This window comes from Perca flavescens, chromosome 11, assembly GCF_004354835.1.
Source record: "Perca flavescens isolate YP-PL-M2 chromosome 11, PFLA_1.0, whole genome shotgun sequence".
Classification (NCBI taxonomy): domain Eukaryota; kingdom Metazoa; phylum Chordata; class Actinopteri; order Perciformes; family Percidae; genus Perca; species Perca flavescens.
The window spans coordinates 8,632,113-8,658,710 of NC_041341.1; the positions used below are offsets into that span (position 1 = coordinate 8,632,113).

Genomic DNA, 26,598 nt, shown 5'->3' on the forward strand with positions numbered 1-26,598 from the left:
CCCCCTACATGAGAATGGGAGTTCCCTGAGCAGCTCCTTCAGCAGCAGACTGCTGCACCCTCAGTGCAAGAAGGAGCGCTACCACAGGTCCTTCATTCCAGCAGCAGTCAGACTCTTTAATGCAACATCATAATGTAGCACTGCTAGCTGGTTCGGCAATATGAGCCATCACTGGGCAATATTCTGCACTATGCACATTTATCTTTGTATTACTCTGCGTCACCTCCAACTGTGCAATATATCATCTCTATTCATCCGCATCTTACTCATCTGTATATCTGTGTTTATATACTGTCTGTTTATATAAGGGTGTTTATTGTGTAAATACGGTTGTTTTTATTACTATTATTATTATAACTAATTATATTCTGTTTTTCCATTTCCTATAGTTTATGTATATTTTTTCTTCTATGTCTAATTACTGTATATTTGTGTTATTCTGATGTGTGTACATTTTTTCTTTTGAGCTGCTGTAGCACAGGAATTTCCCCAGTGTGGGATTAATAAAGTCTATCTTATCTCGTCTTATCTTAAAGCTGACAAATGTAGTGGAGTAAAAGTATAACGTTACATAGAATGGAGACACTGAAGTAGAGTAGGCCTACGTAGGTAGTAAGAGTCATGAGGTAACATGACACGTGAGGTTTGGACTGTTTTTCTGGACAAAACAACATTAACCCAAAATATTCTGGTATTCAAATTGATAAAATAAATGACAGGTTGTTTCTTCTTCCAGTTCAGAGAAAGTGCACGAATATTCAATATCAAGTCTAAATCTCTCTCGTCTTTGTTGCAACATTTTAGAGGAAACCTTTTTAACTTTGTTTATAAGACCTTGGCAGATTTATTGCCAAATTCATTTCTCCATAAAGTAAATAATCTTGCTGTGGGCTGTGAGTTAAAGCAGGTGTATGTAATTCCTGATGTATTCATTTGAGCTCTAATTATTTTAAAACATCTTTATTGAAGAAAAAAAAACATTCAATGATACATTTCATTATGCAATATCATGAGCCAAAGAAAAAAGAATATGATTATAATATAATATAATATATATAATATGAAAATAATGTTAATAAAAACGTATAATGGAGATAAATAAACTTCAATAATACGGATTTATAATAAGGCATGCAGTTTTGTTACTTGGTTTTAGGGTTTATAAGTTTGAGTCTTAATATATTCACAAAACATTAAAATTGTGGCTAACTTTTGTGATTTTGCAGACCTTAATAAAATTTACCAAATAAAACCAGTAGTTTTTCAATGAATTAAAATGTTATATTTCTCATGTTAAAAATATAAAATGATATATTTTTTTGTTATGATTCATTTTACATAATATGTAATGTGTAGTTCGAGTCCAAAAAGTAGCCTAACTGAGTGAATACAATGGTAATAATAAATGCTTTACAGATTCTGGTTTATTATTGCAAAAATTATATTCGTTTTCCATATCTCTACATTTGGAGAAATATAAATGTGTAGGATATATTTCCTTCTTTTATAAAAGGGGGCATGGTTTATTCTTGGTAACGGAACTGGGGATTAACACACTTCCGGTTTCAGACTCGAACAACCACCACCAAAATGGCGAAGATCGCCAAAACGCACGAAGGTAAATTATTTGCAAAACAACACTAAATAGCTTCAGTTTCCGATTACTTTTCATGCTAGGATGTGTCGCGGGATGATGTAGTAAATGTTGCGGTGTTCGGAGCACATTCCCACGCATGAATTTGTTGTTTAAAAACGCGATAAGCAGCAGGCCGTGGAACGACGCAACGCGGACGTCTGAGATAATGGCGCTGGTTGATGGCTTTGTAGCTTAGCTAGCTACTAGTCGGTTACCGTCAACGTGCAAAAGTTGCCCCTTTATGGATGTTTATATGCAACTTCGCCACCAGACTCGTCGACGTGACCACATTAATATCGATGCATATGTTTTATTTTATAACTAGTACATTACCTAATCACTATTGTTGTCGTTTTAAATGCGAATATGGGTCCCGTTTGGCTAGCCCAGTTTGCAATAGCTTCATATAACCACAACACTCGACCACACGTTTCCCATAATGTAACGTGCATCAAAATGGTAGCTAAGCTATTTGTGTCACGTTAACGGTTATTGCCTCTATATATTGTAATCAGCGGTGGAAGAAGTATTCAGATCCTTTACTAAATTAAAAGTAACGTTAATAATACACACAGAATACTCCACTAACGTTACAAGTAAAAGTACTTCATTCAAACAAAAGAAGTGGTGGAAGACATTCACATCCTTACTTTAGTAAAGTAATGTTGGTCTACTAAATACACTCTGTAAAGACTCCACTACAAGTACAATTACTTCATTTAAACATTTCAGTTAAAGAAATGGTGGAGGAAGTATTCAGATCCTTTACTTAAGTGAAAGTACCAAAACCACATTGTGAAAATACTGTTACAAAAAACGTCCTCCGACCTTACTTTAGTAAAAGTATCGTTATAATCCGGAAATATTATGAAGAATGACTCAATGCAGAATGATGTCCCCTGTGACTGTCACTATTATATATTATATCATTAGATTATTGTTACTCATGCATTCATAATGTAATAGCAGGATTTTACTCTTGTAGTTGGTTAAGCTGAGCTCATTTTGAATCAGACTGCAACTAATGATTTTCATTTTGGATTAATCTTATTTTATCCGTGAATCGATGGATTGTTTGCTTTGTTCAAAAAATGAAATGGGCGGTTGGGTAGCTCACCTGGTAGAGCAGGCGGCCATGTATAGAGGTTTACTTCTCGACGCAGCGGCCGCAGGCTCGACTCTGACCTGCGACCCTTTGCTGCGTGTCATTCCCCCTCTCTCTCTCTCTCCCCTTTCAGGTCTTCAGCTGTCCTATATAAATAAGGGCCTGAAAAAAACAAGTGAGAAATGTTGTCACAAATCGACAATTTTCCTAATGTTGGTTTTGTCCAACCAACAGACCAAACCTCAACATTATTAATTTTACTAACACAATTAAATAATTGATGAAAAGCTGCAGATCTTCACATTTCTGAAGCTGGAACCGTGAAATGTTTTTACATTAAAAATAAATTATCAAAATAGTTTCCAATTTACTACTAATTGATTAACCAGCTAATTGTTTCAGATGTATAATAGGTGGAATAATCAAGCCTGCAGTTATTCAACTGTATTTTCATATATTTTATAATGTGTTTCATGAAGGGTTATGTAGGATTTCAGAGGTGAACTATTGGTCGGAGTGATGCAAAGAAGCCCTATGTGTGCAAAGGTTGGATCTGATCCAGATGTTGGGTCTGAGAAAATAACATGCAAAGAGGCCCTGATGATCATCTGTCCATGACTTGTTATGTCTTCTGAAAGCCTATAGCTGAATATCAACTTAGGTAATGTTACGATACGCGGGTTCAGGTAAACCTAAGACCTTTTGGTGGGGCCTACAGGAGATCCGAGTCTAACGGAGTATGGGAAGCTCACGGTTGTTTATAATGAGGTCATGAATAAGGGTTTGCTGGTGGGTGGCCCCAGAAAGTATTCAATCCTAGGATCATTCCACTCTGGGTTCATGCAGCTTGTGTGTGTACACATGGTTATCTCCTGTGTTCAATGTTGAATAAAGCTGCATTTAATCTAAAGTCATCGGACTTGTCATGTGTGAAGTCTCCACCATCATTTCCAGTTAAGATTCCGGTAACACTGTACTTGTATAATCTGTTGCGTAGTTTAATTTATAACAAAACATATTTTACAATATCTTCATTCATTTGCTTTGTGTTCAAAAATCTTAATTTGTAAAGTAACTATACTGTCAGATAAATGCAGTGGAGTAGAAAAGTACAGTGTTTCCCTCTGAGATGTAGTGGTGTAGAAGTAGAAAGTGGCATTAAAAGAGAAAAGAATCAAAAGTACCTCACATTTGTACTTAAGTAATTGTAATAAGTTGCATTCCACCATTGCTCGTAAGTAATTGGTCTTAAACATTTTTGTAGCGCAGAGTCAGATTTGTTGGTTATGTATGTCATTTCTCACCCTCTCGTCTGTTTCCCTGTAGACATCGAGGCCCAGATCCTGGAGATCCAGGGGATGAAGGCTACCCTGCTGGAGGAGGGAGATCAGGGGGTGGGCCTGGACTCCACTGGCTTTTATGACCAGGAGATCTACGGAGGCAGCGACAGCCGTTTTGCTGGTTATGTCACTTCAATCGCTGCCAATGAACAGGAGGAAGTAAGTATTTTCATATCCATTTCATATAAATATTTATCCAGAGTAGTTGCGAAGTCTCTTAATGTAAACTACAGAGCTTCCTTTATCTAAATTGTGTTATAATACTGTTACTTTATACCGTTACCTTGTTCTATCCCAATTCCACAGGTTTTTTATTTTTTTAGCTTGACTGCTCGGCTTTGCTTGTTGCATATGAGCTAGGAGAGTCTTGCCTTTTGGCGAGATTTGACTAGACTCTTGTTTCTCTTTCTTTCCTCAGGATGATGAAGAGGATTCAACAACAAGCTTATTGGGACAAAAGAAGCCAGGGTACCATGCACCAGTGGCGATACTCAATGCCATTCCTCAGTCAGACGAGCAAGTATGTGTCGATTTATTGGGTCTTAAACATCATTGTTTCATTTAGAGATGTTCCGATACCAGTAGTACTGGAGGTTATGCACCGATCCAATACCACGTAATAAAGCCCTAAAGAAAATCTACGTTAAAGTAGTTTATTTGTTCTTTTTCGTTATAACTGACTGTCAAACTGGAGAATAAAAAAGTTCTGGGGCATTCATGGTTTGTGTTTGTTCATGTTTCACAAAGAGTTTAACCTGAGCCAGACTGACAATAAAGATTAAAAATAATATCCCATCCATACAGGGATAGTAGTATACAGTTGTTAAAACACATTTAAAATATATGACACACTGGTATTAGATCAGTACTCGGCATCTGCCGATACGCAAGTTCAGGTATCGCAAAGCAAAAAATGGTATCGGGCCATATCTAGTTTCATCCCTGTGTTCCTGCTATGAAATAGATTATTTTTTGAGTTATGTGATCTCATAGAAAAAAGCAGATTTCAAGCAGGTTTTATTTTTATTTATCTTTTTTCTTCGATGAAAAATGTCTTACTTTTCAGTTTAGAAATCCACTTACACGCTATACACCGTCTTTGTTTTGCAGTACGACCCGTTTGCAGAGCATCGTCCACCAAAGATCGCAGAGCGGGAAGATGAATACAAAGCCCGGCGCAGACAGATGATCATCTCACCTGAGCGTCTCGACCCTTTTGCAGATGGTAAATTTTTATGTTTTTTGACTTCATTACATCTTCCCTATTTGTTCCCCCTTTTTCACGGTTCACTTTTTTGTGGCCCCCATGACTACCAATGGTTTCACACCCATAGTTTTGCTGTTTTTAACCCTTCGACCACAATGCAATAGCTTGCTTCCCAGACTTGATGCCTTCCCCGTGGTCATCCTCTGTGGTCCAAGAACATTTTGTGTCATTGTACGTTTTCTTCCTAATATATGATCTACATATGTATCGACTTTTTCAACTTTGCAACAAATGTCAGTGTGGGCTCAAAGTTTCTGTTAAGTATTCTGGTTTGGAAAAATATTTTCATGATGTGCAAAAAAAATCAAAGTTTTGTCCTGGTGCGTGCAATAAAATAAATTGATACCGACTGTAGGGCTACCATGCATTTTCAGTGGGAGAGGTGGTTAGGTTCTTCAATGTTCAATTAATTCATTCATACCTAACAAACGTGGGTCGCAGATAGGTTGTATGTGAGTCGAAGGGTTAACAATCCCATGTTGGCTTCAGCCTAAATAATGATGGGGAAAGGGCAGTGTCCTTTTGTTGTAGCATATGAGGATGAGGAATTTAAGTTTGAGGGTTAGCTAAGGTGTATTTAACCTGCCAATGAACTGTGCTATGCCATGCCAAGCTCAGTAACTTTAAAAACAACAACAACCTGCTCCCTCAGGCAGTTTTAGGTCCCAAGGCAGGCAGTGAAGAGCGAAATGCTTGGGCCCATGGCGTAGTAAATTTTAGGATCATATATCAGGTCATAATCCAGTCTAATTTGCCTCCCCAGTTTATCTTTGTCTGGGCTGTAATTCAAGAGTCTTCACCTCTGTTGGCTTGTCAGACTTGGTAGATATGCAAGGTGACAAGTTAGGTTGTAGCCATCTTTTCTTATAGACCTGAAGATTAGGTTAATGAATTTATACATTTTTATAATAAATGGACGTAAAAACTGTTCCTGGAAATGGAGTAGTGCGAGTAGACCCATGCAAGAGCCTGACCCAGCTAGTTGATCTTTCTTTCCAATTTTATTGCATCTTCACATTCGCCGACCTATGAGCTTAAATGGTGCTTCAGGTTTGGTCTAGGTAGGGCTTGTTTGAAGCCTGCATGTAGAGAGAGCTCTTTGTACAAAGTTGTTGTGTAAATATATTTCTATTTTACAACTCTCTCTGTAAAATAGAAATATGTTATCAAGAAAATTGTGTACCACAATACCACAGGCCCATACTAACTGTCCTTAATTTCTCTCCTACAGCAGTACTGCTTTGCCAGTCCTGTACTGCACTCTGTTAAGGGTGCAGCAACTCATCCTGTGTAGGTTATGGGGAACACAGAGAACTGTGCACTTGTCAGTTTGGTCAGGGTCCACTGGCTGCTTGTTTGGGGCCTCTGAGGGGAATCCCAGCCCAGCTACAACAAACCTCACACCCAAAGAGCCTTTTTTTAAGTTTTTATTATTTGGCTTATCAATTTCATACAAATTTAGATAAAAAAAAAAAAAAAAGAAATCCCATGCATTCATGATGGAAAACGACTGCCCAAATAATTGACTACATATTTTATCAGTCGCCTTTGTCCTGAAAATGAAGTCAAGATCTAAATGTACAATGATTGGGATAATAACCACTGCTGTTATGACAAGTCAATGTGGCTCTGGCATGTCGTATTGTCATATTTCTGACAGTTGGGCTAGATTCATCATTTTTTTTGCCTCATTTTTATATTTGAATGCTAGTGTAGATGCTCACATCATGTGCAAATGTCATTCCTAGATGTAGCCTCAAATTCTTTACTTCATTTTGATATGCTAGTATGAACAATTGGGAACTGGGCCACATGGTCGCCATATGATTTCTTTTTCTAGTTTTGTGGTTATACCCCAAGAAGATGCCTTGTTTTTTTTTTTTTTTTTTTTAGTGCTGTTAATCAATGCAACACAGGTGGTATACTGTTGTGTGTGAGTTCAAACCCTTTTCCAAAGTGTTACTAATGGTAAAGAGAAATTTTCTAGGCTTCTTTTCTGCCGGTTGAAGTCAGACTGCAGAGGGACCCTTGGCACTGAAAGTGTACGTATTCTGAAGAGCACAGCCCAGGACCCCTGCATCAGTGATGGCTATAACTTCTTAATCCACTTTAAGAAAGCACCTCAACTTCAGCTCTTCTCTCTATGTATCTGCTTGTTTTTCATTAGAATGATATGACTGTATGTAAGACAGACAAATGTATGTAAATTTGTATGTTATTTGCTAGGAATGATTTGTGAATCAGCTGTTTATAAAAACAGGAACATAAATTAATCTGTTGGTAAAGAGAGTCTGGGTTAGCTGGCTGTGTTGTGCTTGCTGTGTTTGTAATAACTTGGGTCCCTAGTGTGTATACTGATGAGTGTCCTTTGTTCTTGTTCGTGCTCTTTCGCGCAGGGGGCAAAACGCCGGACCCCAAGCTGCAAGTCAGGTCGTACGTGGACGTCATGTTGGAGCAGAACCTGTCAAAAGAGGAGGTGAGCAGCCGCTCGGGTTTTCTTTTACCGCAATTTATTTCCAGGTGTTTTTTTTTTTTTTTTTTTTTTTTTTTTTGTGTCAGATGTGGAGTCCTGTGTTTTGTTGCATCGTTTTATTTTTCTCACGTTTTGAGCATTTTTACTTGTAGAGAGAGATTCGTCAGCAGCTGGTAGAGAAGGCCAAATCTGGGGACCTGAAAGCTGTCAACGGGTCCGCTGCCTCACAAGCTGCCGCCGCCGCCGCCGCAAAACGTAAGCGCCGCTGGGACCAGACAGCTGACCAAACCCCAACTACCGGTAATACTACACCCAAAAAGATTTCCACCTGGGACCAGGCCGACTCGTCTTCTGAGGTGAGCTCAAGTTTCAGCCTCTTACTGCTTGGTGGATAACTTAGGCGCCTTGTAGTGGCTGAAGATATTCTAGTTAATTCCTAAAGTACTCAGCATAACGTAACTTGGTAACGTGAGGGGAATCCAGTAATATAGGACAACTATTTTGAACTTGTAGATTCTCTCACTCATGTTTTTAAGTCTCGTATATTTTCTTTGTTTCTGGTCCTTCGTAGACTCCTGGACACACCCCAGGACACACCCCCGCACACACGCCTTCCAGCACCCGATGGGATGAAACCCCTGGCCGCCCTAAAGGCAGCGAGACCCCGGGGGCCACTCCCAGTACCCGCATGTGGGACCCCACTCCCAGTCACACACCTGCTGGCGCCGCCACCCCTGGCAGGGACACGCCCGGCCATGCCACGCCTGGTCACGGTGGAGCCACAGGAAGCGTACGCAAGAACCGCTGGGACGAAACCCCGAAGACAGAAAGGGAGACCCCGGGACACGGGAGTGGCTGGGCCGAAACGCCACGCACAGACCGAGGAGACGAGTCCGTGGGCGAGACTCCGACCCCAGGGGCCAGTAAGAGGAAGTCTCGGTGGGATGAAACCCCTGCCAGTCAGATGGGCTCCTCAACACCGCTACTTACCCCGGGAAAAACACCCATAGGCACGCCAGCTATGAACATGGCTACCCCAACACCAGGTAAATAAGCCTTACGTTTTTGGTGCATTATCATTTGTTTCGCTTCTTTATTTCTTGTACATGACTAACTTTTTTTTTTAATGTCTACCATCATGTGGTCTTTGTTTGTGTTCAGAGAGTTAAAAAAGAGGAACAACATTTGCAGAAGCTATATTGTAGTCACAAGGATCCTCAAGTTTGTTGATGGTCAACTGGGTTTTAAAATCTGTTTCCTCCTCTGTTTCCTTCAGGTCACCTGATGAGCATGACCCCAGAGCAGCTGCAGGCGTGGAGGTGGGAGAGGGAGATTGATGAGAGGAACCGGCCTCTCACAGACGACGAGCTTGACGCCATGTTCCCAGAGGGATACAAGGTCCCCCTTTTTTATTTTATTTTTTTTATTCTCTAGTGACAAAAGTATAAGTAAATATAAATTAAAAGTGGTCACGTTACTGACAGTTTCTTGATCTTCTCCACAGGTCTTGCCTCCCCCAGCAGGCTACGTGCCGATCCGAACTCCGGCCCGTAAGCTGTCGGCCACGCCTACGCCCATTGGAGGCATGACAGGCTTCCACATGCAAGTGGAGGACCGCACCACGAAACAGATGAATGACCAGCCCTCCGGAAACCTCCCCTTCCTCAAACCGGATGACATCCAGTATTTTGACAAACTGCTGGTGAGCATCAAATTTGTGCGCACAACATGCGTAAAAAAAAAAATTCTGTCTGAATTGCAACATGTGTGTTAATGGCTAGCTCTGTATGTTTGTTAGGTTGAGGTGGACGAATCCACGCTGAGCCCTGAGGAGCAGAAAGAGAGAAAGATCATGAAGTTGCTGCTGAAAATTAAAAATGGAACACCGCCCATGAGAAAGGTTTGTCGCTGTTATTTCCTTACATATGATTTCCAGTGTCCCTTTTTATTAAAACGGTCTCCAAATGTCCCTATATTCTCCTTGAGCTCCTCCATTTCTTCTAATGCCATAAATCTGCCGAGTGGTTGGTAATCGCATGAAGCACAACAATGGCACCTATGCAAGATCAACACCCAGCACTGAGCCTGTATGTGGCTGCAGTGTGAATATTTGCTTGCTAAAGCATCTCCCCTCAGGGGAGCTGCAGCTTTCAGCAGAGGTTTAAGTGTTGACCATCATGCTGCTGGGAGCTGCAGACAGAAATCACTCGATCTGTTAAGACTGAAGTCAATCTGTTTGTCAGGTCTGTGATTAATCCTCTGCTCTTTCCTGTCGTCTCCAGGCCGCTCTGCGTCAGATCACAGATAAAGCTCGTGAATTTGGAGCAGGCCCCCTGTTCAATCAGATCCTGCCATTACTCATGTCGCCCACCCTGGAGGACCAGGAGCGCCATCTGCTGGTTAAAGTCATTGACCGCATTCTCTACAAACTGGATGACCTGGTTCGACCATACGTACACAAGGTAGGCTCCGCGTGAAAGAGATCTGCACTTGTTTTTGTGGATTGTATGTGAGGAACTTTACCAACTTCGCTAACCGTCCTCTTTGTGTCCAGATCCTGGTGGTGATTGAGCCCCTGCTGATTGATGAGGACTACTATGCCAGAGTAGAAGGCAGAGAAATCATCTCCAACTTGGCAAAGGTATATTATTATAAGTTATTTTATTTTTTATATGCTCACTCTTGCTTCCTGCGAACTATTCTCGCCTGTTCAACCAGTCCGTGGTTCAGATCAGGGCTAGTCGTTCGCTAGATTAACACCAACACGAGAGCTATCAGACCTGATGTTTATTCCTCGTCTGTTCTCAACCTGCACCCGTTGGTTACAATCAGATGTTCAATTTTTTTTTTTTTTTTTTTTTTTTTTTTTTTTGGTTGACCCTGTTTAATTTATGCAAGTACACACTGTTGTCAGTTGGAAGTCTGCTGACTGGTGCTGTCATGGGTTATATTGGTTATTCCTGTGTTTTGTATTTCTGACAGCAGAATTTACATGGATGGATAGATTTTCATTTTAATTGGCACTTTAGCCAAGTGTCATCCCCAAACATTATTGAAGTTTATTGTGAAATATAATAGCAGTTTTACGTCTCTGATTTCAATTGGTCACTAATGTCTGGAGATCTGACTCAGATATTTGACATTCGTCTCCTTCTGTCTGTCTCAGGCGGCCGGTCTGGCTACGATGATCTCCACAATGCGACCCGATATTGACAACATGGACGAGTACGTCAGAAACACCACAGCCCGAGCCTTCGCCGTGGTGGCCTCTGCTCTCGGTATTCCCTCTCTCCTGCCGTTTCTCAAAGCGGTGTGTAAAAGCAAGAAGTCCTGGCAGGCCAGGCACACGGGCATCAAGATCGTGCAGCAGATCGCCATCCTCATGGGCTGCGCCATTCTGCCTCACCTGCGCAGCTTGGTGGAGATCATCGAACACGGTCAGTCATGTTTGCATTTAATGGTGTTTGCAGACTTGATTATTTTTTCCTTTTTTAAAGTCTTAAATGCAGTTCATTACAGCCGTTTTTAGGTTTTATTTTCACAAATTATTATTTTGCAAATCTCAATTTGATTTCATTCATGATACATTTGTGTATTTTAAAACCGTCCTCTGGTATTCCTGGCTAATAAAGCAATTGATACTGTTCTAACTATATTGTTACAAGATGCATACGTAAATTCCTTTTCTGTGAGAGTACAGAGCTCATTCAGACTCTACAACCAACCACAGTTCATTTGAAATCCATAGTCTGAGGATGTGCAATTTATAGGATGAGATAGAACTTTATTTATCCCAGAAATTGTGCAGCAGTTGCAGTACAAAGTAGATGAAATATTAATAAGGTGCAATCCAAAATATATATATACATACATACATACATACATACATACATACATACATACATACACATGATATATGTAATGTAATATTTAATAGTTTTGATAATGACTGTTTACTGTTTCTTGTTTTGTTCTTTTTTTGTTTTTTTAATTGTTACATGAATAAATACTAACTGAAAATATAAACCCTAATCTGAAGCCCTAAATGGATTTAAAAGTAGTTAAAGTTGTGTGAAACCTGCAGATGCAGTTTAGTAAACATTGTCATAATGTCGCGTGTTCAACCTCTGACTGCTGTTTCTCACCGCATGACGCCACAGGTCTGGTGGATGAGCAGCAGAAGGTGAGGACCATCAGTGCCCTGGCTATAGCCGCCCTCGCTGAAGCTGCTACGCCCTACGGTATCGAGTCCTTTGACTCGGTCCTCAAGCCGCTCTGGAAGGGTATCAGACAGCACAGAGGAAAGGTAAGAAGTCAAGTTTTTGGAGGGAAGAACAGGGTGGATATTTGCTTGCTATAAAGTCTCATTGGGAGCATCAGACAAATGCGTTGATTATTAATCTACAAGCCACAATTCGTAAGCAGAGTTTGTATTCACAATACTTTTGTCACCAGGGTCTGGCTGCTTTCCTGAAAGCTATCGGTTACCTGATCCCACTGATGGACGCCGAGTATGCAAACTACTACACCAGAGAGGTGATGCTTATCCTCATCAGAGAGTTCCAGTCCCCTGATGAGGAGATGAAGAAGATTGTACTCAAGGTAAGCGAGGGGAAGAATAACTTCTCTTGCATACTTCTGTAGCCAAAAAACATGCTTCTATGAACGTTAGCGGACTCCCTGCGACTCATTCTCGCCTGTTCAGCCACTACATGGTTGCGTCAGGGCTAGTATGTCGCTAGATGAACACCAGCATGAGAATTGGCAGAGCTGATAACTGCGTCTACTCTGTTCTCACCCTGCACCCGTTGGTTACACCGGGCTAGTCAGCATTGTGTCTGAACTCGAATGCAAGAGGTCCAAAGAAACACTGAAACCTTGTTGATGTCCTCGGCTTCCTTCTCTGACCTGCATTTGTGCTTTTGTCTCATAGGTGGTGAAGCAGTGTTGTGGCACGGACGGTGTGGAAGCCAACTACATTAAGACCGAGATCCTGCCCCCCTTCTTCAAGCACTTCTGGCAGCACAGGATGGCTCTGGACAGACGCAACTACAGACAGGTTAGCAAACAGAAGTTCGTGTGTAACTCAAAATGCCTAAAAATATCTTATAACAACTTGACTGTCCATTCCTGTGACACATTTGTGTCTGTGACACTGGGTCAACATAATTACCTTTTACATGTGATTTAAATCCTGAAGTGTGTGTGTGTGTGTGTGTGTGTGTGTGTGTGTGTGTGTGTGTGTGTATATAGTCCCAGAAAAACTTCGCAACCCATGCGTTCAGCAAAACTTTCACTACTTACTAACGTGCCACTGCCTGTCTTTATTAGATTAAGATGTAGGCTGCTTCCTGCGAACTATTCTCGCCTGTTCAACCAGTCCGTGGTTCAGATCAGGGCTAGTCGTTTGCTAGATTAACACCAACACGAGAGCTATCAGACCTGATGTTTATTCCTCGTCTGTTCTCAACCTGCACCCGTTGGTTACAATTAGACAATCATGAGTTTGCATCATGTCCCAAAACGTGATGCAAATTATGTAATTTTAAAATGTTGTGGTTTAATGTGTGCTGCTTCACTTAATGTCAAGAGCCATCAGCTGTTGTGTGGCATAAGTGTATTTTTGCCTGAACTGGAAAATTTCAAGTTAAAAAAATAGTTTTGCCATACTGGAGGAATTTGACCGTTGTCCTCACCAGAGCTCACTCTTTAAACAAATGTTGTGATCTTAACGGTTCGGGATTTTCTATAGCGTCTGCACACCTCCAACACATGATTTTTGAACCGTCTTTCTCCCTCCCCGAACAGTTGGTGGACACCACAGTGGAGCTGGCCAACAAAGTGGGAGCAGCAGAGATCATTTCTCGCATCGTTGACGACCTGAAAGACGAGGCAGAGCAGTACAGAAAGATGGTGATGGAGACCATCGAGAAGATCATGGGCAACCTGGGTGCAGCTGACATCGACCACAAGCTGGAGGAGCAGTTGATCGACGGTATCCTGTATGCCTTCCAGGAACAGACGACCGAGGTGAGAGGGAGGATATAAATGATGCAAAGTCGAGATTTTCAAGTGCAAGGTGAACCCTGTCCTTGCAGAGTGTTTCCGTTTTGCTAATGTCACCCCATCTCGATTTCCTCCAGGACTCCGTGATGCTTAATGGTTTCGGCACAGTGGTGAACGCCCTCGGGAAGCGCGTGAAACCCTACCTGCCTCAGATCTGCGGTACGGTGCTGTGGCGTCTCAACAACAAGTCCGCCAAAGTCCGTCAGCAGGCTGCCGACCTGATCTCCCGCACGGCCGTGGTCATGAAGACTTGCCAGGAGGTAAACTACGAAGACACGCGCAGACTCAAAGACGCAACCATGAAACGTATTTTTAGAAAACTAACGGCTGTTCTGTTTGTCCGTCGCTGCAGGAGAAGCTGATGGGTCACTTGGGTGTGGTGCTGTACGAGTACCTGGGAGAGGAGTACCCGGAGGTGTTGGGTAGCATCCTAGGAGCATTGAAGGCCATCGTTAATGTCATCGGTAGGTCTCCTCGTTGCATCAACAATCAGTGCATTTTCAAAGATAACCCTGTTTTTAGCTTTGATTCGGGGTTTAGAAAAGGACACTTTTGGATAGCTGTTGGATCATTTTTCTTCTTATTGCAGGTATGCACAAGATGACTCCGCCAATCAAAGACCTGCTTCCTCGTTTGACTCCCATCCTGAAGAACAGACACGAGAAGGTGCAGGAGAACTGTATCGACCTGGTGGGCAGGATCGCTGACAGGTGGGTCAAATAAAACCTCAGATTAACATCATATAGATCTGATTGTCTTGTATTTACTAGTAGATTTAGCCTTTATTTTTTTTCCTTTTTTTCATGTTTGAGGGGAGTTGGAAAAACATGTTATGCTTAAGTGTGGATGGTGTTGATTTTGTGTGTGTGTGTGCGTGCACGAGTAAAGTGATAACTGCGTGTGTATTAGTAAAGTGATAACTGCAAGGGATAGGGGAAAAAAAAAAATGTGTATATGTATCCTAACTTGTGTATATTTTAGGGGTGCTGAATATGTGTCGGCCAGGGAGTGGATGAGGATTTGTTTCGAACTGCTGGAGCTGCTGAAGGCTCACAAAAAGGCCATCCGCAGAGCTACGGTCAACACGTTTGGTTACATCGCCAAAGCCATCGGGTGAGCGCCATCGAGATCTTCATGAATCCCAAATGTGTTTTTGTATTTACGTTAGTTTAATTTTCTCTGTTCAGGGAATGTGCAGCATTGAATTTTAATTTTCTTAAATTGATGTACAAATTCAGTCATTGTCAGAAGTCTAAAAGGAATTATTTATTGCACACTGCTTAAAAGTACTAAAAAAAGTTAAATAATAAGGAATTCTAGGTCTGGTATTCCATGAAACTTTCATACTTTGTACAATAGTGAAAGTTTTATTTAAATGCATTTTTATGTGCTATTAAATGTCTTCATTTGAACTACTGCAGAAATCCTGTAAATGTGTTTATACTTTTTTTTTTTTTTTTTATCAAACCTTTTTTTTTTCTTTCTTTTTATAAATGTATTCTTAACCAACCCTTTCCTCCTTTCTTCCTCTCAGCCCCCACGATGTCTTGGCCACACTGCTCAATAACCTGAAGGTCCAGGAGCGTCAGAACCGAGTATGCACGACTGTGGCCATCGCCATCGTCGCCGAGACCTGTTCGCCGTTCACTGTGCTGCCGGCGCTCATGAACGAATACCGCGTGCCTGAGCTCAACGTGCAGAACGGCGTGCTCAAGTCCCTCTCCTTCCTGTTCGAGTACATCGGAGAGATGGGCAAGGACTACATCTACGCCGTCACACCGCTGCTGGAGGACGCGCTCATGGACCGGTGAGTTCTGAAGACGAGGGTTTTCGTATCCTCGGCTTCCCTTAAAGGCCAATTCATGCTTCTGCGTTAAATCGACGCCGTGGGTACGTCCGTAGCTACGTGGAGATACGAACCCTACGCAACTGATTGGTCTGCTCGGCCGTGGCTCGGTAGCGTTGCATTTCCCCCAACAAGTTTCCTGGTTCTCCTTCTCCATAAACAACATGAAATCAATAGGGCTGCCACGTCTTAGTCTATTAGTCATTTTTTATGCTTATTCATGCTTAATTACTTATTTCCAAGAAACTTCTGAGCACATTTATGGTAAACACGAGATTTAAAGTGGTGCTTTTGCAGGATTAATTGTGGAGAAACTCAGTTTTACAGATGGTTAATTAACTACATTTATATTGTGCTTTTCTAGTCTTAACCACCTCTCAAAGCACACAGCTCTGTCAATTAAATCAACTAATCGATTAGTGGAGTACAGCCCTAGAAATCAACTGTTCCTGTTCCAGATTACTGACTGTGGTCAAAAAGAACAGGGGATACACTTGTTTCTCTCACTATGACTCTAGAGTCGCTACTCGCTCCGAAGCTAATCGGTCACTCTCCGCACGCACGCCCTGCTATTCTCTTAAAAGAGATCGACGCACATACCAAAGCACAAGTATAACCTTCAGGCCGCTTACGTAGGCTACGTTGAAAGCTCTGCGTGGAGCCTCTGCACAACCATCCTGCTTTAGCTTTCACTCTATACTTACCTTGTCACATGGATGTTGTAAAAACACAAGAGAGTGATAGTTAAAAATGTATGACGTAAATAAACATGTTGCTGCTGGTTTATAACTGTTGGCCGTGTACTGGTGTCCTCCTGCAGAGACCTGGTCCACCGACAGACAGCCAGCGCCGTGGTCCAGCACATGTCTCTGGGCGTCTACGGTTTCGGCTGTGAAGACTCCCTCAACCACTTGCTTAACTACGTGTGGCCCAACGTGTTTGAGACCTCGCCTCATGTCATCCAGGCGGTCATGGGCGCCCTGGAGGGGTTGAGGGTCGCCATCGGGCCCTGCCGCATGCTGCAGTACTGCTTACAGGTGAGGACCACCGGCACATTCAAAGGGGTTAGCTCCACTGGTAAAGATGGACACCTGATTAGAGATTATATGGAAGTTAAATTTTTTTTAAGTTGATTTTTTTTTTTTTTTTTTTTTTTTTTTTATGATGGCCATTTTTTAACATCATACAAAACCTACAACTTGCAACAGATTATTTTAAAATACTACACACTTTATTGTCATGGGATTTTATATTTGAGAATTTGCTTGCTTTTCTCAATTACATATAATTAAAATTGGCTAATAAAATTAGCATTTTGTGCTAAAAAAATGCAGAGTTTTTTGTGATTGTTGCGGACAAAAATCCTTGATTATGTGGCACGTTTTCTTAAAAAATGCATTTTTATGCAATGAAATTGCAGGAACTTGAAAAAACTGGTTTGATAAAAAAGAGGGAAAAAAGTGATTCCCTGATGTTCACGACGCGTAATTACGTCATTTCATCATTTCACGTTCCCATGGCAACGGGAAAATGGCTGCTCTTATGTGAAGTAAACGCAACATTTTTCAACTTTTTGCTAAGATATGTGACTTTTTTGCAACGAAAATGCGGGGATTATGAAATCATGCAAGCCCTGCATATTTTGCGTGGAAATCGGCAATTTATGCGGCGAAAGTGCGGCGTATTTGAAAAAAATGCAGTCCCCGCATAAATACGGACTTTGGCTGATTATGCATTGAATTATGCAATCTCATAATCGCGTTTTTCTGGAGGGACTGACTTATGTCGTCATTTGTGGTATAAAATTAACAATTGATTAGTTAAATATATTGTACTTCTGGTCCAATAACTGTTAAAGTAGCTAACAAGTTTTGGAATTGAGTTTTGTGAATAAAGAAGTCCACAGGATGGTGACGGCACAACTGGTACCACTTTTGTTTTATAGAATAATGCTCTGAGGAAGGAAACGTGTGGCAACAGTGAAACATTTTTTGATTATCAGGGAGCAAACTCTTTAAAATAATGCGTTGGATAAGTAAAGTGCAACGTCCCTGTGAATAAGCCTCTTACTACTGTGCTGCTTGTATCTCCAGGGCTTGTTCCATCCAGCCAGGAAGGTGCGAGACGTCTACTGGAAGATTTACAACTCCATCTACATCGGCTCGCAGGACGCCCTCATCGCTCACTACCCACAAGTCTACAACGACGAGAAAAACATGTATGTCCGCTACGAACTAGATTACGTCTTGTAAATATGAATCCATGTGCTCGCCACTTTTCTCCTCCCCTCAACTTTCACTCTACATTGTCGTATCTAATCTCGGTCTAGGACTGAGTAACTTTTTATTTAGCAACTGTGATGTTTCCCCGGGTAAAAGAATCCAACACGGGCCACAATCGGCCTCTGTTTGGTGCCACTTTATTGAAGCTGAATTGAAAAATGAGCATGTAACTAGGAGAAATAAGAGGAACATTGTAGAGTGTGTATGTATTTTTTTTTTTCTCTGAGTGTAACCTGTAAGGAATGGCCGAGGTCAGAAGAGCCTTGATACGAAAAATGCAGATCAAGTCATCACAATGTTTTAAATATTTGGTTTATTTTTTTTGTTTGTGTGTATTGATAGGCCTCTGTACCGGCTGCTCCCTTTACACACCTTCTCCACGTTTCCCACCTCTGTTCTTATTCGATTGTTGCTTTATTTAACCGAATAAAAATTTTCTGTATAAAACTCCAATTTCTGTGTATCGAATTTTTATTTTTTATTTTCTTCATACAACTTGAACTGTGTGTGAATATGGACATAAAATACACACCTAGGTTTGTGTAGGACTTAAGTTGTATTTGGTAGGGGGTGGGGGGGTTTAGGGGCCTGCACTCAAGAAAATATTAAATTTTTCAATTAAACATGTAATTTCACACTTTTCACACTTGACTTTTGAATTATTATTACTATATCTGTTTAAAACGTTGGAAAAGCTACAGCACATAATTAACATCCAGCTCACAAAAGAGGAAGGCTCTTCTATTTGATAAGTTTTACTCCATAACCAAGACAAATTTTTGTCATTTTGAGTGTAATTAATAAAGAATTATTATTCTCTCCTATGCCAAAAATAGCTTTCATAAGATGTGGCTGAACTACCATTTTGAAAATAGCTGGAAATGTAGCAACTTCTGCAGGATATTACTCCACTGACGAGCATCTGCATTTGTAGAACAGCCAGTAGAAATGCTCTCTCTTAAATAACCTGTGATTGGCCAAATCACCCGTTAGGAGTGAGATTTTCTAAAGCCTAATAACGGAGCCAAGATTAGGTGCAGAAGTTTAGTTTTCTCTCAGACCACGTGAGTAACAATATGCTGAAAGTTTATTATGGGTTTTGCCCAATGCCTGCCGTCCACAGCTTTAATATTGCAGGGGCCAAATGGAAGTGTCATTCCACAATCATATAGCTGAGGTACAAATTGGGAATTCACTTGCACTAAAAGGAACAAGCATGCATGACCGCTCATAGACACACAATGGGGGGAAAAAAACCACCCCCTCCCTCATTCACCACTGCTGCACAGCCAGTTTAATGTGCTTTGACCCAGATTCCCTGGCAGACTGAGACGGAAGCCTGTGTGTGTGTATGTGTGTGAGAGAGGCTGTAGCAGAGGGATATCCCTTGAAAACTAGAGGCAAATGTGTCTATATGTATGTGTGTCCATTTGATAAATAGAAGGCCTGTACAGTTAGTACTTATTTATGGCTCACAATCATTTACATTTGGTCGAGCAGCAGCTTATCTGACCCAGGTCAAATATCCCTGCTGCTGTGTGGTTGGTTTGCTTTGGGGCTAATTGGTTGAATGCATGTATTTATCATGTATCATTTATCATGTTTCAAGTGATTGTCAAAATCTCATCTCTACATTCTGTGAATAATTTAAACTAGGTCCTGTGTGGTGTTGAGTTGAATGTTGTTATGTCTTATTATTTTGGTTGTTTTTCTTTCTGTGATGTATTGAATGTTGTTTTGTTTGGTGGTTGTTTTTAATGTAATTATGCACGTTTAGCTGCACAAGTTTTGGGTGGACTCCAGGAAGAATAGCTGTGGCTGTGGCCCCCCAGCTAATGGAGATCCCAATAAATCAAATCAAATCAAATCGTGATGATCATGGCCCTGTAAGGCTGCTCTAAATGCTAATGTCAGCATGCTCTCAATGACATAAATATATTCTTTGTAGATCTTTACAATCATTCACAGAAAGAACCAAGCAGCATTATGTCCGCAGGATCATTTAAAAGGCAACTGCGACTACATTTTTTGTAGTCCTATTTCTGATACAGTGGTGGCAGAAATTTTGCAATGGTGGGCCGCCACTACAAAATCAACATAGAGGAAACACTGAAGCAGACCTGCCTTGTTGCACGATCCAAATTTTCTTCAAAGCCTGCCATTTTCAGCGTGTAGCTTGAAGGTTTGCCAAAGTGAAGTGATTTTGAGAACGGCAACACACAGATGTCAGGCTTTATTCTGGAAATATACTTCTGTGGACTTGTGGACTTTTGATGTGTTTTTTTTTTTATGTTCGAGACACAATAAAGAGCCTCTTCAGTTTCCTTCCCTTTATAACCTTAGGAATGCATCTCCATGAAGAATACATGGTGGTGTCCCGTGTGTGTGTGTGCGTGTGTGTCTCAACACTGGGAGGTAACCTGCCCCTGGGGGAGATGACTGTGATTAAAAAATATTTCCACAGTGAAACACTGTGTACATGAAATGACATGAGCAGTAATGTAGTAGGATAATAATTGAGATTGTAGATGCAAAAACAACAAACTTTAAAAAGCTTACAAGTTTGTTTGTTTTATTTTTTTTAAGGACCATTCTTGTGATTTTGCATGTTTTAAACCATTTGCTTAAAATCTCATAAATATATTGTACTATAAATGACATGTAAGAACTTAGTGTTTTACAGGTTTTCATTCCCTTACCAGCAGGGTTTAGCATCCATTAAGTTCTGTATGAAAATCTTGATCATTTACAACAATAATTTCATAAAAAGGAGAAGGTTGTGGGTTTGTGATAGTGGAAAGTTTCCAAAGACTTTGTCATGTAGCTCAAAGGGATAGTTTGGATGTTTTGAAGTGTGGTTATATGTAGCTACTTCTCCATAGTCAGTGTATTAGCTACAAAAGATGGTGGTCGGCACGCCCCGAGTTTGGAGAAACAGACAGGAGTACCGACGGAAACTGATAAAAAAACTAACAGTTTAAGTGTACGCTATATTTAGAATATTTTCACTGCTTTACCTTGCTGTCAGACAGCCCTTTACGGTGGGGAACTGAAGCTGTTATCTCTGCTCTCTTCAAAAGCCCCCAGACTCTTTGACAACAGTAATTTTACCTCGCAGGAAATGGGAGTTGCTGGTCTACCACTGCCTTGATGACGTTTGTTTTATTGCTGTATTATTTTAGTGTTATTGTGCGACTTTGGTAAATCCGAACTAACCCTTTAAAACACTAAAGTCACACAAAAACACAAACAAACTAACCGACAGAGGCAGCGGTAGACCAGCAACTCCCATGTTCGGCGAGTTAAAATTACTGTTTTTGTCAAAGGAGTCTGGTGGCTTTGAAGACAGGTGGATACAATGGCATTAATTCACCTTACCTCCCAAAAACAAATAATTTCATTAACAACTTGGGTCACAAAAGAAAATCTTTAAGTGATTTAGTGGATGTTTTAGTGTCATTGCACAGGGCTGTTCATCAGGGTGCTGGCATTTGAAAAGAAACTGGTTTTGTGGCTGGTTGTTTTGGTGTACCAGAGAGTAGAAGTTGGAACAGGTTGTGTTCAAAGAGCGATGGGTCTGAACTTGAGATTTCCCTGCACATTTCTTGACTCTGGAGATGTATGGAGGGCAGATTAAATCACTCCAAAAATAACAGATTGAGCCTTTAAGGGCCTGAACAGTGATATGCCCCTTTAAAAGAATTTAATCCTCAAAATAACCTACATCACACTAGTCTTTTATATTTGTGGTTCCCAACCTTTTTGGTCTGATGTTCTCTTAATACATCCATGGATGTACCCCCACAGTCCTGTTAGATGATCTCCCGTACCCCTTCATTGATTCCCAATGTGTTCCAAATAAAACTATTAGTTATATAAAAGCGGATATTATTACTTTTTCATACAATTCAATATTAAGGTTGGTTTGGTCAACATTGTACTACTACTACCTGGGAGTGAAGCTGAGTGTTTTAACTGTTTATACATTACTTTCAACTAACGTTAACTATTTAGACTGTTTAGTCAGTAGTTTTAGCTAACTATTAGAAGTGTTTAGTCAGTAGTTTTAGCTAACTATTAGGACTGTTTAGTCAGTAGTTTTAGCTAACTATTTGGACTATTTAGTCAGTAGTTTTAGCTAACTATTAGAAGTGTTTAGTCAGTAGTTTTAGCTAACTATTAGGACTGTTTAGTCAGTAGTTTTAGCTAACTATTAGAAGTGTTTAGTCAGTAGTTTTAGCTAACTATTAGGACTGTTTAGTCAGTAGTTTTAGCTAACTATTAGAAGTGTTTAGTCAGTAGTTTTAGCTAACTATTAGGACTGTTTAGTCAGTAGTTTTAGCTAACTATTTGGACTGCTTAGTCAGTAGTTTTAGCTAACTATTCGGACTGTTTAGTTTAGTCAGTAGTTTTAGCTAACTATTTGGACTGTTTAGTCAGTAGTTTTAGCTAACTATTTGGACTGCTTAGTCAGTAGTTTTAGCTAACTATTAGAAGTGTTTAGTCAGTAGTTTTAGCTAACTATTAGGACTGTTTAGTCAGTAACTATTAGTTTTAGCTAACTATTTGGACTGCTTAGTCAGTAGTTTTAGCTAACTATTCGGACTGTTTAGTTTAGTCAGTAGTTTTAGCTAACTATTTGGACTGTTTAGTCAGTAGTTTTAGCTAACTATTTGGACTGCTTTTAGCTAACTAGTAGTTTTAGCTAACTATTTGGACTGTTTAGTTTAGTCAGTAGTTTTAGCTAACTATTTGGACTGCTTAGTCAGTAGTTTTAGCTAACTATTTGGACTGCTTAGTCAGTAGTTTTAGCTAACTATTTGAACTGTTTAGTTAGTAGTTTTAGCTAACTATTAGAAGTGTTTAGTCAGTAGTTTTAGCTAACTATTTGGACTGTTTAGTCAGTAGTTTTAGCTAACTATTTGGACTGTTTAGTCAGTAGTTTTAGCTAACTATTAGGACTGTTTAAGTGTTTTAGCTAACTATTAGTCAGTCAGTTTTTAGCTAACTATTAGGACTGTTTAGTCAGTAGTTTTAGCTAACAATTAGGACTGTTTAGTCAGTAGTTTTAGCTAACTATTAGAAGTCTTTAGTCAGTAGTTGTAGCTAACTATTTGGACTGTGTAGTCAGTAGTTTTAGGTAACTATTAGGACTGTTTAGTCAGTAGTTTTAGGTAATTATTTGAACTGTTTAGTCAATAATTTAACTCACCATTTCAGTTGATTACGAATTACTTAGCTACCTGTTTAAAATGCCAGTGTTCAGGTGCTATATTATTTTACTCAAATAATTATTTATATTCTTTCAAATTCTGCTCCACAATCTTTCCAAGTGTAAGGTATTTTATTGTATAACCTCTCAGTTGAACCTTACACAAGTAACGTTACCCCCGGGGAACAAGTACCCTTGGTTGGGAATCACCGTCTAATGTCATGCACCTTGTTTTATTACTTTTGGAGGCTGCAGTTGAAAATGTTTTTGTTCCCTCTGTGTCCAATGGAGGGCAGTAGCGAGGAGGTGCTGGTTGTTGTTGATGCTGAGGAAGCAGCTCCTCCACTTCTGCATCTGAGAGGAGGAGGAGGAGGAGGAGGCGGGAGGAGAGACAAGCTCCGACTTCCTGTGTGATCTCCGTTCAGCTGAATTCAGCCTGGCTGCTTCTCCGGGAGGCTTGTGGCTTTACTGACCGGGCAGGAGGGAGGCTTCTGTGGGTAGTGTATGGCTCGGAGAGACGCCCGGGAGCTCTGTGCATCACCAGCATCAGCAGAAACGTTAGCAGCAGCAGCAGCGGCGGCGGCCATACATGTGGATTGTTTTGGGTCAAACCGTTCCTGCTTCCCCGCCTCCCTGCGACTCCCGAGCGGCCACCTCTGCTCCGCAGCGTCGCCTCAGATAGCGTGAGTGGAGCCGGGCTGCTGGCCCCTGGTGCTCGCCCCCGGCCTTCGTCACCATCACCCGCCGCTTGTGTGTCTGCTAGAGAGCTACGAGAAGCCTGCTACAAGCTGCTACAGCTACAAGTCCCGCAGGAAGTCCGGAGGAAGGAGAGGAGGAGGAGAAGGCGGAGGAGCGGGGCGCAAGCATCGCACCGTGCATGGTGCTGCGGTGTCGGAGGGAGTGGATGAGCAGCCGGAGCTGACCCAGAGATGGCTGTCCTCAAACTGGCCGACCAGGTAGACTTGCTAGCTGTTAGCTTAGCATCTAAACAGGCAACAGATTTGACGCTTCATCCCACTGCTGTTTGGTAGAAATGTATTTTTAATGTCATTGTGTCGCCACTTTGGGCACAACTGAGAGAACATAAAGCACATTTCTCTCTTGCAAACCGAGCACAGAACACATTCATAAAGCTGCACAAAACTGCACGTCGTTAACGTCTTGATTTTTTTTCGCCTTTTGTCGGTATCATTTTCGGTGCTCTGTTGGTTAAAATTAGGACAGCCCACTTCACTACACTTCCTGCTCCTTCTCCTTCCGCAAAGCATCAAAGCTGCAAACCGCAAAATATCCTCAATAATCAAAATTTATCTGCAACTAAATGCGGATTTATGTCTCCTAAGGGCTGACATGTGGTGCACAAATTAGTGTTTCACGCGAAGGACCAACAAATACATAAAAAAAGAATCAATTTCTGATAAGATTTCATGCCAAGGAGACATATTTGAGAAAAATCTCACCTCAAGGTCTATTGAGTTGCAGCTCTGGAGCTTTTGGTAGTAATGCTCCTCAGTTCCAATCTCACTTTTACACTTAAACATAGACAAATGGTCTTTAAAGTGTGCACACAAATTGAGATTCGAACATGTACATCTTTGGTTTATGCTGAGGAAGAGTGTATGAAAGCTGGTGGAAAGCTCCAGATCAGCTACTAAATGGATCTTTAGTCAAGGTCAAGAGTGAACCTTCATGTCCACATATCTGAAAGGGTTTAGATTTGTTCTAGAGCTGCAACTCATTTTTCATCTATTCACGGATTCCCTTTTCTGTTTATCAAAGAAATGCTTGGTGTATATCAGAAAATAGTGAAAAATCAACTAACCGATTTAATCGTTGCAGCTTTAATTTGCTCTACAAAGCCATGACTTTTAGGTAAGGTTATGATCCTGTACTGAAGTAAAAGTGCTAATACCAAACTTAAAACATTTCATTACAAGTAAACGCATTTAAACCCTTACTCAAGTAAAAGTATGTTTTACCAAAATTTACTAAAAGCAAAAGTACAATGTTCCCTGTCAGTGTTTTCCTCTTCTGTCTGATGTTTCTGAAATCCTGTTGCATTAATGTGGATGTTGCATTTTACTGCTGTACTGCAGATGTTTAAGGTTGTGCTCATTTGAACCTGTTTTCAGCTTTGTGATGAAGCATTTTTCAGCTGATCCAAGAGGCTTTTTAAAGACTTTATTTAGCTTAAGAAGTAGGAGGATTTTCTCAACCTATAATAATCCTAATCAATTTATCACAAACATTCAACATCAAGTAGTTTTAAGACTGTCGTCCCCTGAAAAACGCTCCCAGACAACGTTTGTTCAAGCAGCAATTACGACCTATGTTTACGTTTCTGGTGGCAGCGCCCTCTGGCGGCCGTAGTAGTTATGACAAAAGCAAAGCAGGAAGTAAGGTGACGAAGTAGTCTGGCTATCACCAGACCAAGCTCAATCTTTTAAGATTGAGCTTGGTCTGGGGAGTCTGCACAAGAGGTGTGATCAACGGGCATAGTTCAAATGATTTTGTACGGAGTTGGATAGTCCTTCAACCAATCGGACCAACGATCCGGGTGACGTAGCGGCGACAGCGGCATCAACGGGTTGCTGCACTTGTTGAATGTAAACAAAAAGTCGTCGCTTCTCTAATCGTCATCGCGTTAAAACCCGCCAGTAGCGCGCCAGGTGTATAAGCCAGTTTGTGATTGGTTCCCGCACATTTGTAATGGAAGCAGGATAGATAAACGTACAGGTTTCCAGCCTGAGCTGCAGGGAGAAATCAAATCTCCGGCAGATCGGGCTGGGTTTAAAAGCGCCAAATTTTCGGCTTAGGTTGGGGTAGTGGATGGGTCAAACAAACACAGGACTTTCACTCAGGAGCCCGGGGTTCGTGTCCTGTTTGAAAATAAAAGTAAACGGCGAGTTTATTTTCTTCAACTTTACGAACGTTAACGTTCAGGGTCACATGCGTAAACTTTGGGAAAGTGAATTAACGTGTGACTTTTTTTTTTTTAAGTAGTTTTGGTGCCTAAAGATAACCAAACTGTGACCGTTTCACACCGTTAACGACGTGTTTAAATCACGACCTTTTACGTTCAAGACTGAGACCTTCTCTGGTTTAGATATGGGATTGTATTTCTGCCACCGCTAGGGGCACTATTTTATGAAACGTTCCTGTGGGTCGTACTACTCCGATCCTTCACGGTGCTGCGTTCCGGTTTTGTTCCGTCCTCCGCCACACGCCATGCCACACCAGGACGTGGAGCATCTTGCTGCCTGACTCGCAGATTATATTGACTCTACAATTACTTCACAGAACAATCACATGTTTATTAAACTAGAATCTACCTTCCACTCCAAGCACTCCTGTAATTAAACTACATGCCT

At 41.1% G+C, this 26,598-nt stretch overlaps 2 protein-coding genes across 6 annotated transcripts in view; both read left to right on the top strand.

Moving 5' to 3' along the window:
- The first annotated feature begins 1,537 nt into the window (after positions 1-1,537).
- sf3b1 (splicing factor 3b, subunit 1) lies at positions 1,538-18,468 on the top strand. Of its 3 annotated transcripts, XM_028590527.1 has the most exons (24): positions 1,538-1,618; positions 4,068-4,240; positions 4,500-4,601; positions 5,192-5,306; positions 7,745-7,824; positions 7,974-8,177; positions 8,393-8,867; positions 9,098-9,219; positions 9,326-9,523; positions 9,620-9,721; positions 10,104-10,283; positions 10,376-10,462; positions 10,988-11,258; positions 11,982-12,127; positions 12,277-12,423; positions 12,755-12,880; positions 13,630-13,851; positions 13,965-14,147; positions 14,240-14,351; positions 14,477-14,597; positions 14,869-15,000; positions 15,422-15,694; positions 16,554-16,770; positions 17,827-18,468. In XM_028590527.1, the coding sequence occupies exons 1-24, from the start codon at positions 1,591-1,593 to the stop codon at positions 17,983-17,985; spliced, it is 3,975 nt and encodes a 1,324-aa protein (XP_028446328.1). In that variant the 5' UTR covers positions 1,538-1,590; the 3' UTR covers positions 17,986-18,468. The 3 variants fall into 3 exon arrangements, with proteins under 3 accessions (XP_028446328.1, XP_028446330.1, XP_028446329.1); XM_028590528.1 differs by lacking the exons at positions 1,538-1,618; positions 4,068-4,240; positions 4,500-4,601; positions 5,192-5,306 and adding an exon at positions 6,098-7,390; XM_028590529.1 differs by lacking the exons at positions 7,745-7,824; positions 7,974-8,177; positions 8,393-8,867; ... (15 more) ...; positions 16,554-16,770; positions 17,827-18,468 and adding an exon at positions 6,580-7,535.
- A 4,590-nt stretch (positions 18,469-23,058) lies between these two features.
- Positions 23,059-26,598, top strand: part of ankrd44 (ankyrin repeat domain 44) — a 45,863-nt gene continuing 42,323 nt past the window's right edge. For 2 of the 3 annotated variants that reach the window (XM_028590769.1, XM_028590770.1), the window contains exon 1: positions 23,060-24,183. In XM_028590769.1, the coding sequence (XP_028446570.1) occupies positions 24,157-24,183 (27 nt within the window). In that variant the 5' untranslated portion in view covers positions 23,060-24,156. Of the gene's footprint in view, positions 24,184-26,598 lie in introns of all 3 variants that reach the window. The other variant, XM_028590768.1, reaches the window with a different exon arrangement.

Excerpts from the sequence above, each read along its gene's own strand:
- sf3b1 (XM_028590527.1), top strand. The coding sequence starts at position 1,591 with ATGGCGAAGATCGCCAAAACGCACGAAG. Across the intron at positions 1,619-4,067 it reads GATCGCCAAAACGCACGAAG|ACATCGAGGCCCAGATCCTG; the intron begins GTAAATTATTTG and ends GTTTCCCTGTAG. Across the intron at positions 11,259-11,981 it reads GGTGGAGATCATCGAACACG|GTCTGGTGGATGAGCAGCAG; the intron begins GTCAGTCATGTT and ends ATGACGCCACAG.